General features: G+C 32.6%; 1 protein-coding gene across 1 annotated transcript; it reads left to right on the top strand.

Moving 5' to 3' along the window:
* The first annotated feature begins 6211 nt into the window (after positions 1 to 6211).
* LOC124357042 lies at positions 6212 to 18559 on the top strand. The gene is made up of 3 exons (XM_046808434.1): positions 6212 to 6464; positions 12300 to 14574; positions 15972 to 18559. Exons 2-3 carry the CDS (start codon positions 12973 to 12975, stop codon positions 16377 to 16379), a joined length of 2010 nt encoding a protein of 669 aa, XP_046664390.1. The 5' UTR covers positions 6212 to 6464; positions 12300 to 12972; the 3' UTR covers positions 16380 to 18559.

The raw sequence follows: 18559 nt of genomic DNA on the forward strand, positions 1-18559 counted from the left end.
GAGTATGGAGGAAGAACACGAGGGACAGCAAATTTCATAGGAGGGGCCCCTCTTTCTCTCCGAGGTTTATGATCATTCCATGTGGGTGGTCCGCGAGTAGCTCGTTGATTATTCCAGTCAGCTCGCAATCAGGGGTAAATTAAATAGTATGCAAGTAGTAAACAGGATTGCAGTGATTAAGGAACGGTAAGCGCGCAGAGGCAAACAAAATGAAAATGTGATAGTAGTAATTAGGTTACATAAAATAACAACGATAAATTTACTGTTTTTACTCAATTAGGAATACTTACGATATTTTTATTCCAGTAAAATGCAATAGATGTAATGTCACAGAATAGTAACCTGAGTTGTTTAGTATCTTAGACACAAACACTCGCATGCTCTTTGTTTATAAATTTTAAGCATTTTAAAATGCACACGGACACGTCAAAAGTTTACTAATAAAAATAGTTAATGTATCAAAATAATTTATACATAAGTTTGTTACTATGGTATATCAAATTTATTTAAATTTAGACTTTTGTGCAATGTACAGTAGGCTGAAATTTGAACTTTTGTTCAAGTACTCAGCTATAATAGAAAAAGCTTGACTTTAATTCACTCTGTTACAAAAGATTTTAAAACATTAAATGATAGATTTCTGATTAATAGTAATTAATTATATAATCTAAGCTGCTGATAAATATAGTTATTTAAAGTTTTGCACATGGAGTGACTGGGTTATTCCTACATCTAGTTACATCATCATGACATGAATTTTGGCAGGCAAAAGAATCTATATTTTGTTTACACAAAGCAAAGTAGTTAAGATATAAAGACGCGAATGTGATAATCTTCAATTTCTGAAAACTAACTTTACAATGATTGTTTTGAAAACAGGTTGTCAAAGACTCATGGCTTTTTGCCAGATAAAAACAAGAATTACCCCAAAAGGTGACAAATCATTGACAAGTAGTTCTCAATTATGAATTTATACAGGCTTAGTTTATTAGTTTATCAATTTAATTGTTGTTTTTGTTAAATCTATAATAGATTATGTTCCTGTGTCTTATTTAGTTTCTTTTTGGGCCTGCTATTTATACCACGAAGCCACACGTATTTTATCTACAAATAATTGTTGCTTTATTTATTTTTTTTTTTTTTTTCCTTTGGGATATTGGGGTGGATTCATAGATCCTCACACGTCAACCTGAGCTTATTGTGTGCCCCTTTGATGTTAGAGGGGTAAGCCTATCTTCGTGCCCTTAATTAGGCTAAGAAGCTTTTCCCCGATACTAGCATCTGGTTCGTCGCCTGGTTGTTTGTCACCGAAAAGAGCCCTTCTCCTTGCTCCCAGTCTCTCACAGTCCAGTATTATGTGTTTTGCAGTCTCTTCAGACTTATTGCAGAGTCTACACTCCGAGGCCTCATTTCGTAAACCTAGAGTGTTTAGGTGTTTCCTGAAGTGGCCGTGTCCAGTGATCAAGGCAATCACTTGCTTAACCCGATCCCTGCCCAGCCCCATCAGCCATCTGGTGAATCCGGAGCTAGAATCGGCAAGCAGTCTTTTGCCGAGTGCTTGTCCTTGGTGACTCTGCCACCGCACGCGGTGTGTCTTCCTGGACCATTTGTTTATACTTTGGTAAGCGGCTGACTTGCTTATACCACAACTCGGTTCTGGACCGGTGTATGGCATGCTTGCTCCGCTTTTGGCAAGCCTGTCGGCGCATTCGTTGCCACCTATGCCTGTGTGGCCCGGTACCCAACCAAGACGCACACAGTTGCGTGATCCAAGCTTGCAGAGAGTGTTAAAGCACTCCCACACAAGCCTGGATGAAATGCTGTTGGAGTCAAGAGCTTTAAGAGCTGCCTGACTGTCTGACATTATACAGATGTTCATTCCCTGGTACCTTCTGGTGAGGCCTAGGTTGGCACAGGCTAGGATACCATAGATTTCGGCTTGAAATATGGAGCAGTTCCGACCCACACTGCCGCTAAGGGCAGTTCTAGGGGATTGACTAAACACTCCATATCCAGTTCTACCCTTAATAAGCGAGCCATCCGTGTACCAGACAAAGCTCTTTCTTATTGTTGGGATGTTATCTTGCGATTTCCACTCATCTCTGGAGTAGAAGTCAACAGAGAATGGCTTATTGAATACGAACTCCGTTCTCATTGTGTCGGAGACCATTTCGAGAATAGCGCTTGGGTTTACAGCTTCAGTGATGGCGCCATGGCTCGCGTTAGACGCGCCATTCCTCCACAAGCCAGCAACCATCAGCCGATAAGCTGACTTACGCGCTTCAGCTTTTATATGGACATCAAGAGGTAGAAGTCCTAAAGCCACCTCGAGGGTCGCTGAGGGACTGCTCCTGAATGCTCCGGTTACAAAGATTGTGCCAAGCCTTTGTAAGCTTTCAAGCTTGGCTTTGGCAGTTACCTGATTCACCTTTGTCCACCAGACTAATGAACCATAAGTGATTTGAGGCCGTACAACTGCTTTGTAAAGCCATAGTGCTATGTGGGGTTTTACGCCCCATGAGAATCCTGCAAGTCTCCTGGACGTCATGAGCGCCCACTTTGCTTTGTGCAGGATATTATTAAGATGATCATTCCACGTAAGCTTATGATCTAGAGTCAGTCCTAAATATTTGACTGTCTTTGACCACTCCAGCTGAGTGGATGCGAGTTTCAGCCTAGAAAGAGACTCTAGGTTCTTTTTCCTAGTGAATGGTACAACTACTGTCTTAGAGGGATTTACTTTCAGTCCCTCTCCCTGACACCAGTTGTGTACATGTTGAAGGTTGGTATTCATGATATCAACAACAACATTTGTATATTTTCCCTGTACCATAAGGACTATGTCGTCTGCATATCCTTGGACATAGATTCCGTTGTTGCTTTAACTTTTATTCTACTTTATTTTCAGGCCATGTAAATGTCTATATTATGTATTTGTAATATCATATCTTTATTTTTGTGTCTATTACAAATGTTAAGATGTGCTCCCAAAGATGATTATGATTCGTTTGAAGAAGGGTTGGTAAATATGGTGAAGTTGCAAAATGTCCTTTCCTCAAGTTTTCAAAGTTTACACAGCTTAATTATTTTTATTACGACCATACGTTTTAGTAGTCATACATGTAATGTCTGTCACCTATTGTTTACTTTTGCTAGTTTTGTTCACATTTATTGTCCATGTTCAAATTGTAATTAAAAGTCTAACTTTTACGATTTATAGTTTGTCTTTATTTTACCATAATTTTAATGACTTAATTTTTGTGTGATTGATAAGTACATGAAAACTCAAATGTTTCGCAATTGAATCATAACTGATCTAATGCTGAAAAGGAATGGAAGCCTTGGAGAATGACTTCTCAACTTTCCATACCTCGCCAAATACAAGTAGGAAACTGACCGGCTAAAAATCTTAGAATGTAACGTTTCAGCCGATGTTGACGCACGAATAGATGAATGCACTACTTTAGAAGAGGCTCTGACTGTGCTTGACTTCCTTTATGTGCCTAAGAAATGTGAGGTATTTTGTTAGGTACCAGTTAGCCATTCGACAGCAATAAAATGGTGAGTCTATCACACGATACTTGAATTCCTTGAAAACGCTGATCAATGACTCTAATTTTTTAAACGTAAATTCTGCTCAACACAGGGATCTCTATCTTAGAGATTCCTTTATGCCTTCAATCCTTTTGCATAAGGCAAAAACTGTTATAACATCAAACTCTAGACCTTAGTGATATAGTAAAACAGGATCTCTCCTTAAAGTCTACTCTAAAGTATACGGATCAGGACACTGTTCAGTCTGGGTACACTTCACTCACGACAAGTGTCGAACACCCAATCATTGCCACCTTAGCGCCTGCCACCAACCCTCCTGACAGACTTAATACCATCCTAGATTACCACTACCTTTTTGAAGATCGAAATATATGTGCAGCTTCTCTCCTAAAGATTCATCTTCGCTTTTGAATTGATACGTTATTATGAATACAAATCTCACTCTAGGAACAGATACCCTTTAAGAAACCCCACTGTAACCGGTGTGGAAAGATTTGACATTATTCTAAAGTCTGTAAATCTTATTCTAAACGCTCAGTTGATGCCTTAATAATATGAACCGCTGTGAGATCAATATTATTAAGGCAATATTATTATCCTATTTCCCCATACAAAGCCCTTGTTGAAACATACTACAATAACGCCCAAACTAACATTCTCGTTGATAAAGACAGTTCCCACAGTTACATTAACACAATTTGAAGATCCATTCTGAAGTCAGTCATGTCCCAATGGCCTCCACTGGTCCTAACTTCCAAGTTTTAAAGTTTGTTATTGTAGATTTTAAATTGGTAAATTTAGATTCAATTCCTCAAAATTAAGTGTCTGTTAAAAAAATGTGTTCAGACGTACTGATTGGCACCGATCTTCTGAAAGAGCACCAATTACTTTTGGTGGTAAACTCGACTCTCTTAAAACTTCAAATTCCATATTAGTTTTAATCATACCACCTAATTAGTTTTCCAATCTTTCACCAGATTGCAAACATATCACAACTCGATCAAGACCCATCTCGCTGGTTAAGATTCTAAGTTTGTGATTTCTGAAATTTCCAAATTGCTATCCGAAGGAGTAGATGTAGAAAGTAACTCTCCATGGCGTGCATAACTATTGGTTTCTAGGAGTGAAAGGATGGTTATCAATTTATCCCTAACAATAAATAAATTCACCTTGTTAGACACCTTTCATTTACCAAAAATGTATACCCTTGTTCATAAAATCTCTATTTTTTCAATTATTGACTTACAAGCAACTTACAACCAGATCCCTACTTCTTTAGAGGAGAGGAAGTTCACAGCTTTTGAAGCTTGTGGAAAGCTGTATGAGTTCCTTTCGGTGTGACAAACGGTGTTGTTAATTATCAAAAAGTCATTGACTCTATTATCGATGAAGATTACCCCCAGGGAACTTTTGCTAACCTCAACGACATTAGACTGTGGAGGAACCCAATCCAACCATGATAGGAAACCTTTTAATATATATGAGATACGCCAAAAAGTACGGTCTAGCATTCAATGAATGAAAGTGTGTATTTTCCAAAGAAATAGTGTGTATTTTTGGACACTATGTGAGCTATAGAACTATCAAAAATTACTCAGAGAGGATAAAACCCATGCTTGACTTCCTGCTTCCAAAGACCAAGCCTCACTCAAACATGTTCTGGAATGTTTTACCTACTACCGTACTCTAATTAGACTTCCCATTTCTCTGATAAAATTCAGTTCCACCTCCTGCAAAATATTTTCCGTTGACTCGTGATAAAACTAAAAGATTTTAAATGATCAAACAAGCCATAACCAACGCAATCATCACAACCATAACTCAAGCCTCCCCTCTTATCGTTGTAACGTATGCCTCAAATTTCGACCCCGCCGCCACACTGAAGCAAGATCACAGGTATATATCCTTCTTTTCTCGTACTCTGTCCAAAATTGAATGGTTTCTCCCCGCTGTGGATAAACAATGGAATCTCTCCATAAGTGAAACGTGTGTTTGATACATTCTAATTTTTCAACTGTTATTATTTATAGTTGTTCTGAAATTGCTTATTAAAGTTGATGTCTTTGTATTATTAATGAATCGTGCTATCGCTTTTCCTTCTTATGATTATTATCTTAACGCTGTTGTAAGTACTGCTATTGTTATTTCTTATAGTTGGTAATATTTTAGGAATCAGCTTGTTATGCTTGCTTTGGTATCTCTTAAATGCAATTCTTGTTGTATTCCCTTTTTAATATTACCTCATCGTTCGACGTATACGTGGTGGTAATGGTTGATTTAATATGAATGTTGAGCTTAGCTCCAGTTCACCTTCTTCTTCATTCATTAAGATACAACTTATTATGTATTAGACCTATTCTAATTATTATTGGTTGCTCCAATAAGGTGTGTGTGTGTGTGTGTGTGTGTGTGTCTAACGGTTAATTCATTTGGATGATAAATAAATAAGTCACCCTTATTATCAGTTATAATATTATCTGTATTTAACAAAGTACAGGTCGAGAGAGTACTAGCTGGTACAAGCAAGCCAAAAAGGGTATTTCAAGAAATGTTGGCAACATTGGTAGTAGTTTTGGTGAACAATAGCTCTCCTCCACCAATCAAATTCAAGATTCCATTTAAATTTAAATTTAAAACTCTTGCAGAATGAGAAGCTGATTTAACATCTTGGTATCTTGACGTTCTTGTAGTTGCAGTGTCCAAATTTAACGTACTTTATGTTTTACTGTTAACATGTTTGAACTTATGGAGTAGTCATTGTTTTGAGAAATCCACGTTTTTGTTGAGTTTATTACTCTTTATGAATTAGAAACTGATTTTCGCTGCTGTATTTATACATTTTTATTTATTGTATTACAGTAGGAAATAGTTTCACGACAATTGAAATTCCCACGTTGCATACCAGTTCAGTAAGTATGAATTGAACAGTTAGATTCATTATTAGAAACCGGAAGGCTATTACTTTCAGCCTAATATTATTTGTAAAAATTAGTTGTACATGTCACGTCCCAATTTGTATAAGTTAACATTAAAGTATCTAAGATAATAATCAATTAATTTTTATTAGTCAATACCCGTTTGTACATGTATAGTAGGTAGGTTAATAATAGAATAAAGTAGGTTATTTACTTTATGGTACCCACATTACATAAAACGATATAGATTCACTTTTAAGGTTATATTAATATTCACAATGAGATTTAGGCACTCGAAAACCATATAATTAGCCTAATGGATAAAAAACAAACATATTTGACAGAATATCTTTTCTTATCTATGTCATTTTGGTTAGTTGGGTTTTGTATCATTTAAAGATCTCTAGAATTGTAATCTGTTTCTTGATAGGTAGGCCTACTATCTCAAGGGATGTTTTTTATTTGTTGCCATTAACATGATGCAGCACTGTGCCGCAGCTTGTGCTGGTGCACGGAGCAGCTGCAGTATAATTGAATCATCATTTGATTTGTGCGATTTATGATTACTTATACTAATGAAACCAAAATGTTCAACTGAATCACGTTATAGGTATTGCAAATTACATTATAGCTGTTTTTATATAAAAAACGAATAATTTAATAACGAATAAAAGCTAGATAGGCTAAGTGTATTTTAATATGTAACAAACAAAACAGTTTAACATTTAGTTACTTTTTACTTTATAGAATACAACAGTATGTGACTGCTTGTGACACATGTACATTACCATTGTACTTGCGGCCATTAATCAAATCATTTTGCTTTGACTGAATTAATATTGTTATTTGATACATTTAAAAGAGCTGGCAATAATTAATTGTAAATAACTATAGTTAGTATGTTTTTGTAGTTGGTAGTTTAGTTAAATCAATTTGATAATTTGGTAGGCATACCCTGATTTGTGGTGGTGGCTGCTTACATTACTGCAGCTCCAATATTAGTGTCAGCTCCTTTTCATCTATTAGGTAGTTCCTTTCTCAAGGTTGTTCTCAAACTTTAAATGCTTTCTGCGCCTTAATTGTTTTCTGTTTTTCTATTCATTTTCTAAATATTTTCTACTTGGAAAAACAACAAATAAATTGAAATGTGTAAAGTATATATTTACTGAAGAGGAACTTACTGTGAAGATCTTGTAAAATTGATGTTTTGGTTTATACATATAATTAGATTAGAGGCTATGTAATTAAAATTATAAAATAATTATCAATATTTCAAAATAATTTGACCCCAATAATTTGTCACCCTCTTTGCAGATGTAAGATCCAATAAAATAACTATAGGCCAAATTTCATCTATAGTTTGAAATTATCCACTAATTAAACTGTGAATATATATATATATATATATATATATATATATATATATATAACTAATTTAAATAATCTGTATTAACGGTAAACACATTTTCAGATTAAATAAACATAATACCTTTTTTATTTAAAAGCGATTTTCATATAAATAAAAATTACAGTTAACTCAAGAAAAATAGATCAAATAGACCTAATTGTTTGCTGGTGAGGGTTCTTTATGATTGAAATAAATCATTTTAGTATTTACTTCATACTTGTTTGTTATTGCCATTTATGTAATTGCTGTTTTATATTAAATTAATTTTTATAATTTCAATTGTATGATCTTTTAGTTTTACTTAATATTTTAGATACATTGATATAGATTGATAATTCTGCTATCCAATATATTAAGTATCGATGATTACTAAGAGACATAAAAATTGGACCCGGTTATTGTACTCTGCTGCAGTAAAGTCTTGTTTTGGTACTTTGGGATTATACCGACCACACCAGTATGAAGAACACAAAAATAGAAATTTATAGAAACAAACATGATAGAACGAAAAAACAACTCTTCAATTACAAAATTACAAACTTACAAGCATTTCCAGGTATTGTGATCGGTATTGTTGTCGCTGTTATCTTATCTTTCTCGAGAATCCTGATTACGGCAGGCCGCGCGGCATCACGTGATTTGCACGGTACATAATTGCCTTTCCATTTCAATTCAATTTATATTTCTGATTAGCCCCTCTAGAATTTGATATTTTACTGATAGGTACTATCTCGAGGGATGTTTTTCTTTCGTCGACATCAGCGCGGGGCAGCACCGAAGGTGCTGTCGAAGCCCGCGCTGATGGCCGGAGGCACTCGCATTTTGGGTGGCGGAATGTGATCAAGAATAAAAACAAGTTTTGAGTGTTTTTTTAATAAAGAGTTTAGTTTGGTAAATGTTTGTTTTTGTTAAATTTTTGTGTTTGGAGAAATATAGAGGTAAAACACGAAAGTACAACAAAGCGATGCACCAGCTGAACGGGCGGCGAGGCTCTGCAATCACGTTATCTACTAGACGCTCGACTTTGACCTCTGTCTGAGGATGGGGAGGGGTTTGCGATAAGACAATTCCTGTTTTATACTGACGAAATAGTCTTCTACGCTAATCTAGTAATCAGTAGAAGCAAAATGTTAAATAACGATTCATGTCTGGGTGTGGTCGGTATAATCCCAAAGTACCCTTGTTTTTAATCTCCAAGCTAATAATTCCTATGTTAAATGATATGAGGATCAGAAAAGTTGTTTTGGTTTGCACTTGGTAAACTCCTTACTACAAAATTCCAGCCTGTAGCATGGTGTTTTTGTAATGTTTTACATTCACTTCTTGTATGATTATGTGAGGATCACTACCCTGTATAATACACATTATAAAAACAAAACAACATAATTTCTTAAATTTAAAGTAATGTCTAATGTAATATTTCTGATACTCTAAAAATGTTTTGTGACACAAACTGCTGTATTGTAATTTTTTAATAATTCTTATATTATAATATAAAATGTTGTTTTAACTTATTTAGAGGCACAATTTCTTTTTGTGTAGAATGGTGTATTTAGTTATGTCAAAATGTAGCTTGTAAGAACTACTCTTTTTGCCTTATCACTCAAAAGTCCTATTTTCTTGTTCATACTATTTAATTAAACATGTGTTCACCACTCTCATTTATATAAGTAGAGTAAGAGAACTGTAACTTGTCTTACAAGTACAGGTAATTTAATGAAACCTACATTTTTAGTGTTCTATAATTCATTTTGTAGGCGTACTGTATGTACATCGTTTGGTTATGGTCATACAAGTTATTTAGAAAGTAAAATCCAGTTTCTTATAGAAAAATAAACCATCACAAATTTAAATCCTTACATATTTATTTTCTTTATATTGTAGTTTCAATAGTTGATTAAATATTTTGTATAATGTCCTACAACCTACAAGGTTTAGTTTGGTGAAACCAAAGTGTTCCGCATTGCAAAGGAGTTTCTCAGTAGCAATCACCTCATAACCAATAATGAGATGAAGAAGCAGTTTAATTATCCTTTAAGTTGGCAAACTTTGTCCAGACAAATATTTCACAAATAAAAACTATATAAAACTAGAAAAAGATAAAAGGAATTAAATAAAAAATAACCAATATGATGATTTATTTGTATATGATCAGTTCTTTCTTTCTGAATAACTCTTGTTGGCTGAGCATTAGAAAAGGCTGTCACTTAGGAGCTGACAAAATTTCTCTTCAGTCTGTCTGTCCACACAATATTTTGAGAATAAAGACCTATGGATTTGAAATTTTTCATGAAGCTTAATTTATATATAAGTAACATCGATTTCAATGGTGGTGGTGGTGATATCACTCATGGCTGAACATTATTGAACATATTTACATTGCTTTTATGGTAATGCATTTATAATCGTGATTTATAAATAAACTGAATACAATCATATGACATTTTAATCCTTTCCCCTTAAATTTCCAGGACCCTGGTATTACATTGCATTTGTTTTTAGTGAAAATTCGTACCTTAAATTGAATTATTCTTATTATGTGAGTTTATTTGGACATGTCATGTTTTGCTTAAAATTAATAGATTAACAAAGAAATAAAAGTAATAATATTTATTTTATTGGGTGTGAAATAGCACACAACAAAAAAACATGTATGTGTGTGATTTATAAAACATTTTATATAATCTTTTTTGTGACACAAAAAAACACACACACACAAATATTGCCAATTGTAAATACACTGTTTCATCAAGTTTATGATTCTAACACAAATACTTTTTTAATATACTTTTTTTAATTTACAGTGTAGTAGGTCTTTGTTTATTTAAAAATGTCTTAAGAAGTCATAAGATCTTTTCAGGGTTTCCAAAATTTAACAAATGAGTATAGAAAGAAATGTAAGAGATAATATATTGATTATTTTGAAATCAGAGAAAACATTTTACAGTAAAAACCTCAACAAACCTAGTCAACCATACTCTTATCAATAGACATGGGAGTAATAGTTGTATACACTTTTTAGTACTAATAAATTAAAAATATGTTCAAATCATTGAAAAGTAATAGATTTATGAGTTGAGTAATAAAAACTTACTTTAATGAAGTAGTATTATTTTCAAATAGCTGATTGCACAATGTCATAGGAGAGGTGATGGAATGGTTGAGCAATGGAATTAGTAACACATAATGATGAGTATTTTCTGTCCGGTCCTTTGATACTCCCTTATATTATTTATATGTGTATTAGAGTTAGATGATTGTGCATGTCAATCCTTAGTATATGGCTGAGCATTAGAAAAGCTTATAACTCAGGATGATATCTCAATAATGAATTGAGCTTAAAGTTTTGTTTATTTTGCTATCACTAAGGGTTTTAAAAAAAAATTCTTGTGTGTCAGTTTTCCTCTGGATATGTCAAGAAAGAATAATGGTATGGTCTCTTTGCGTGTAACTTCATTTCTACATACACAATGTCATATTTGAAGATGGGCAAGACTCTCTGTAGGATTTGGCTGATCATTTGTATAGCCTATCAGCAAGATATCTTAAATAGATTTTATCGATAAATTTGAAATTTATAAATGGAACTTAATTTTTACATATACAATAATGAGTTCAATGATGATGCAGGTCCATGCATGTGATTTGGTTCAGCTTCATTAAAGCCTATCACTTAATAAGCTGGCAACATTACTCCTCTGTCTGCATGGTGGATGTAAACATTTCTTTTCTGTATCATTATCTGTCTGTCTGTTCACAGAACATCTAGATTATGAAATAAGGTGTAGACTTTAAATTTTGCATGCAACTTGAGCAATGCGTGTTACACTTATACTCCTACCTGTATTAAGAGATTATGCAAGGTAGTGATTATTCCCACTATAGTTTTTCAGAAACTCTCATGATGTAAATCAGGATATTAATTAATAGATACTTGGATTTTTTAAATTGGATGACTGTTTCATGCTGAATTTAATTGGTTGAGCAAGTCTATCTGTCCAACGATATCTTGAAAACAAACTAACTAATAGGCTTGATTTACCTGAGCGTTTGTGAATATTTTTACATCCTGATGTGACATCCTTTCCGCTCAAATTTCCTTGACTCTGGTGTTCCCTTACCTTTTTAATTTATTTTTTAGTGAAAACTTTTCAGTATGTAATATTTAAAAATTTGCTATTATTACCTAGATTAGTTGCACCTTTACTAAGCTTAATTAATGCTCCCCTTTCCCTGTAGTCATACAAGAACACCTCCACAGTCCTCATAAGCACCTTAGGTCCAACCTCTATCCTTCTAGATCAGTTTTCAGAGGTCATTTGTCAACAAATATAAATGATCGATTCATTATTTGTTTTTTACGTGTACTTAAATGTAATTTTTTATCAATTCAATTATATTAATTACTCATTTTTTTTTAGGATGTTTGCTGAATAAAATTAAAATGCAGGATTTTGTGGATTCCTTGTAAATACTCATATAAGATGGCATCAGACAAATCATTAAAATTTAGTGATTTAGTCAAGTCACAGCGTGACAGTAATCTTACAGGAAAATATAACGAACATTTTTCAAAGATTTTTCCAAATTCTCAAAATCCCTTTGATGAAGTTGGATTTTTCAAACAGTTGTGTAAAAGTGTTGAAGAAGTTAGACTAACAAATCCGAGTATAGAAGTCCATGAGGACAATTCTGAAAACAAGAAAGGAAAAAATATAACAGTAAATGACAATGCTCAATGTATGACTCCCAAATCTCAAAAACCAATCCAATCGAATGTGAAAAGATGGGCTTCTGTTGTAAAAGCCCAGAAAAAACATACAATTTTCAGATTCAAATGTGTGTGGTAAGAAGCTAGAAGATGGAATTGAAATAACATCAGAGATATTTAATTGCATATTTAAAACACTTCCAAAATGTTTTGAAAATCACAAAGGTTTCATAACTGAGAATGAAAACATATTTTCCTGCAAGATTTGTTCAGTTGAACTGGAATCTGTACTGACTCTTTCAAATCATTTAAAAACTAGAAAGCATGAAGACAACATTATTTCATTCTTTAAAGATAACTTACCAGTTCATATTCATTCCATAATGGACTTTATATCTTTCTATGGATCGAATCTATGTTGTAATCTCTGTCGATGTAAAATTAATATGAGTTCTTATAACACTTTTGAGACTATTGTGAACATCATAGCACATAATTCTGATAAGGCACATGCTGATCGCAAGACAGATCATGATACTTTCAATCTTGCTCATAGCTTGCTGGATTCTCTTGTAGCATCAAACAAAGAAATCAAAGAAAATGCACATTTTATTGAGAAAAAAATGAATCCTCAGTTCAGATGCAAGCTTTGCAACAAAAACATTTTATATGATGAGAACGTAGAGATTTTAGAGCAAAACTTTTCTTCTCACTTCAATAGTATAGGTCATATCAAGAACCAGAAAGCTGTTGAGGTTTTGAGACTCTTTGGGGAAGCCAGTATCGGAGGAAAAGACAGTTTTGTTGTTATAAATGGAAATATCTCTTGCACTTATTGCAATTATCAAGTTGAGACAGACATGGAAAAGTTGATTTCACACGTAAATGGAGGTGAACATGCGAAGAAGGTTTTGTCTGTGCTAGAAATTACTTCAGGTTTTAATAAATTTTCTGAGAGTAAATCGAGTTGGTTGGAAAACAAGACAAATGAGGCAAGAGTATTAACAAACAGTAACGTAAAAAAAGAGAAAGCTCATCAACTAAATGAAAAAAAATTGTGCCTGGATTCACGACTTGATGAATTGCTGAGAAGTATACCTCCAAGCGTAACTAATACTGATTGTATTGTTGAAAATGACAAGGGAAGTGTAACTTGCCTGGTCTGTGATCGTGTTGTTCCCCCTAGTAGTTACAATCTAAGAACTCATCTGTTGGGAAGCAATCACAAGAAAAATCAAGAATTGAGGAAATCTAACAAAACAATGTGTTTTTTACCTGTTATCAAAAGCCAAGACAAAGAAAATTATTCAGAACTGATTAATACCATCAAGAATGCAGATCCTAAAAATCCCATAAATGTAAACCATTTGTTGCAGTCATTTCCAAACTACTTGACTAAAAATGATGAAGGTGAGCTATCATGCTTAGTTTGTCAATGTTGTGTAAGTTTGGAATCTGAAGATCTCATTAATCATCTAACAAGTTCAAAACATAAAACAAAAGAAAGACAGTGGTTAAAAAATTGTCCTGTCTGTCCACAACTAACCTTTCAAAAATCTACCTTTATAGAAAAATTACCAACATTTTTAAGGGTGTACAAGTGTAATAGAACAGAAATGATTCCATTCTCTATCCTAAATCATCAGTTCAACTTACTTTTGAAGAAAAACGCCTTAGTCTCAAGCAATACAAAGTTTTTCACCCAAAATGTGGACGGTAAAAATTGCTATTGCAAAATTTGCAAATCTTTAATCCCCTTATCCCTGGATCTAAACACCTTGGAAGAAAACATTGTTTCACATTTAAAAGAGAAAAGACACAAAGCAAATTTTTCCAGACATGAACAAGAAGTTAATGTTGAGTCTAAGTTTGAAGGCTCAAATACTGGAAAGATAGTGCGCTCCTTATTTACCTCTGAGGAGTGTGGAAGTAAAGATGTTGAAGTCATAGAGAATCAAACTAAACAATCGACTGAAATGGAACAGGTAACATTGCTATGTTATATCATAGGCTAAGCAATGGTGAAAATTAATATTGATTTCTTTTGTTTTTCTTTGTGTGAAAAACAAAACGCTTTATGGAAAAAAATGCATATTGTAATAAAAATATTTTTTTTTTCATTTTGAATATGCATTGAAACATTTGCTATTGAATTATATTAGTGTAAAATGAACCCATTAACTAGCTAATTTCCCCTTGGAAATGCGATTTTTGTACTTATTTAAATTAAGGACCATTAATTCTGTTTCTGTTGATATATATTTCAATGAAACTTTCAAAAAGTTCATACATAAGGTTATATACCTTTATCACCATGAATAACCTTCTCAATAACTTGATTCATTGAACTTGGAATCTAAAATAATTAGCTTAGGCATAGCTTGATTCTTCCACTCAGTCTCTGAATTATCATTTAAATTGTTTTCACTTGTAGTTCTATAGTAACACAGTTTTTGAGTTCTATGTATCATCAGTTGATGATTAAACTTTAGTGTATTGTAGTTTGCCATGATAGGATCTAATAAAAATATCATTGATTTAGTCAAAAATTATTTATAGTTGGAGTTGTAATGAGGATTTTAATATTTATATTCATAAATATTATTTATTTGGAAATCGGACAAAAATATAAGCAATGTAGATGTATTTAATGGTTTTAGACACGTGTCAAACTTAATTTGCCGTATTTGTTTCCCTCTTTCTATTCCTAAATGGTGAGTTAGAAAAAAGGTCATAGAGCTTCATAAGAATGCAAATAATTCACATCTTACTGTGTACAAAATCAAACATTTTAAACTTTGAACTATGAAGTAAAAATATATTAAATTAATTTTTTTGTGGTGTATCCTATGAATGGAATAATGAAAATAGTAATAAAAAAAAACAACACATTCTTGCACAGCAATAATGAGATCTGGGTTTGTTTAACATCTGTGGACCGAAGATGGATCCTCACAGTGACGCAGAAAGATTTTAATTGTATTAAGAATGTTTCAACAGTGTATGAACCGTAAAACAGGTGGTGGTCATAATACGATGGATAGAAACATTGGTTTTTATATAACTGATGGAATAATAAAGGCTGCTTTGAAACATAGAATAGTGTGTAAAATAGGTACTTGGTGAAGCCAAATTTTTTATTGTACATAATGACGAGTTTTGGCTATGATGTTATTGACAAAGGTTCTCTTTGGCAGCTATATGTAACTTCCACAAAACCAGATATAAGTGTCAAGCGCAGATTGTTTAGCTTCTAAACCGGTTTAAGGAAAGAATGAGTGTTAAGTCTATAAATAGTTTGAAGATGCTTAGTTGTCCTTATTAGTGTGTGCTTGTTAAAGTTTTCGTAAACAAAAATTATTTTACATTTGTTTGTTTACAGCACTATAATGGCTTTAAGAAAATATCGGAAGCTATTTTTCATAAAGGTAAAGAAAATAGTGGAGCGAATCCAAGTAAGCGATTGTCTATTGGTAAGAGCAAAAGTGCTGGTTTACCACTGGCAAAAGTTTCTAGCATTTTGAAGAGTGAAGAAGAAACAAGTGAAGAAGTTTTGAATAGAAGGCAAAAACAAATTGACTATGGAAAGAACACAGCTGGCTATGCTAGGTATTGTGAGATGGTTCCACAGCACAAGCGAGAGCTCTGTCATCCGATAACTCCACCAAAATACCTCAAGTGTAGTCGACGAAACTGGGATGGTATGATTCGCGCTTGGCGTCGACGACTGCATGACTGGGATCCCCCTGGCACTGCCTTGGACTTGGATATCCAACCTCTCAGATGTTAAAATGTAGTTCTCAGGCAAGGTATTTTCACAATCAATTACTTACTTAGTTCAGTACTTAAATTGTGTTTTGAAACTTGTGGTTCTGATTTACTGCTGAACTATTGTTGAAAGTAAACAGCCGTATTTATCTAATTTATTTAAGTTGACAAGGTTAACATTAGATACAAAGACTGTGTATCTGCTATTTTATTGTTCTTTTAAAAGTAAGCCTTGTGTCAGTATTAAGGCGGGCTAGTTTTGTCAACGTTTTTTCAGCTTTTATTAGTTCAGAAATTGGTTAATTTGTATTAAATTATGCTGGAACAAGACTTTTTTCTAGAATTAAACAGTAATATAATATTTGTGATAGTAAAAATAGAAAATTGAACTTTCTGGTTCTTTAGTAAAATAATACTATTGAATATAAAAATTAAGTCAGCCACATCATTGAAATATGTTTCAAGATGTTGTCAAAAATAACCAGTTTCATGGTTATTACATTATATTTACAAAGTAAATGTGTATATTTCATGTAGAAAATTGTTAGTTGGTGAAAGTTGCGAGATGGAAAAGGATGATGAAGTAGATCGTTCAAAAAAGGAATTGTATTTTCCTTTGACACTAGAAACTAGGAATAGGATTTCCTAAATATTTCCGATTACATTTTTTACTCAACCTACATATTTTACTCTGAGTAGGTCTTAAGGAATAACTTTGAAATATAAAGATGAAATTTAAAAAGTTATTCCCATTCTTTTAACATATAATAGGTTATCTTAGATTGTAGAGCATTCAGAAAAGAAATGAAAACCTCAATTCAACTCATTGAAACAATTCTAGGATATATTATCAATAAAAGAGATTTGGTAGGAAAAACTGGGATATCTTTGCTATTACATTTTCTTGGAGGACTCATAGGAGAACTTAAAAATTACACTTTTTATCAACAGCTTAAGGAGCTTGTTAAGTATAAGTTGTTTTGTACAAGTTGTTTTAATATCATTCTCATGTTCTCAAAGCATAAGGAAATGATAAGTACAAATATATTAGATACACTAATTTGCATGGTTGGACATTTTTAACATTTGTAGTATACTAGAGCTCATTTCATCATTTAGTTGAATTGGCAGTCCACTATTTGTCATTTGGAATCTTCTAGCTACCACATATTTGGAGTACAGGTAAAAATATAGCTTCCTTTATTTCACAATGGTAATAAAATATTTTATTTGGGTTTTTATTTTAATTATTTTTTATGACAATGTAAAAATGTCTCAAATGTTAAACAATATTTCAATGCATAGGCTACTTAGCTTTGCACTGTACTTATTGGCAGAGTTATCAATATTTGGAAATGTAGGTAATAGAATCATTAGAATGTTTTATAAACTTTTCTCTAGGTTTATGTTTTTATTGTGCTTATTGTCGTTTATTATATGGATATGTTTTCCTTTCAATTAAGACTGATACAGTATATATATACATGACAATCACACATATACACATATTTATAAAGCTAATACTACAGTAACAGACTCAAATAAACAGACAGACAATTACCATAAGTTATTACCTTTAAAAGTTACTAAATATCTTTTGTACCCTCCATGGAAACCATTTAATTTAGTTTAGTAATGTAGTTAAAGAAAATATTTTTAAAGAATTAAAGAAATATTTTTTAAACATTTTGAATGGAATTCATATTTTGTACAACAATAGTTGTTAATGTTACTGAAATACAGTAATAATACCTAATTCCATTAATTTTCCTGAATTATTTTTTAAACTGGTATTCTTGTTTTTTGTTTTTACCAAATGTTACATGTTATGGTTGTAAATTTATAATTAGTTATTTAACTTATTTATTTATTTTTGTTAATTCTTAGCAGTGGCTTTAATGAATATTTTCATAAGCATTACATTTTGGTGGATTCTATTGAGCAGTGTAATAGGTATTTCCTCAATTATTTGTATGAAAACAATTTGAAGGTTCTTTAAACAATTAGTTGAACATACAATAGTGCTCTTGATAACACTCCATTGATGCTAATGGTGACATAAATTTAGTTGAACTGCTTATTAATTTGATTAATTTTGATTGATTGATTTTAAAATATGTGTGAAAATAGGTTTACCATTTTATTTTATCATTACAATGAAAAGTTCTAAATTTATGTTTTAATTTGTTCTGAAATAATATA

The sequence above is a fragment of the Homalodisca vitripennis genome, chromosome 3 (genome assembly GCF_021130785.1).
Source record: "Homalodisca vitripennis isolate AUS2020 chromosome 3, UT_GWSS_2.1, whole genome shotgun sequence".
Lineage (NCBI taxonomy): Eukaryota > Metazoa > Arthropoda > Insecta > Hemiptera > Cicadellidae > Homalodisca > Homalodisca vitripennis.

Excerpts from the sequence above, each read along its gene's own strand:
- LOC124357042 (XM_046808434.1), top strand. The coding sequence starts at position 12,973 with ATGGACTTTATATCTTTCTATGGATCGAATCTATGTTGTAATCTCTGT. Across the intron at positions 14,575-15,971 it reads AATCGACTGAAATGGAACAG|CACTATAATGGCTTTAAGAA; the intron begins GTAACATTGCTA and ends GTTTGTTTACAG.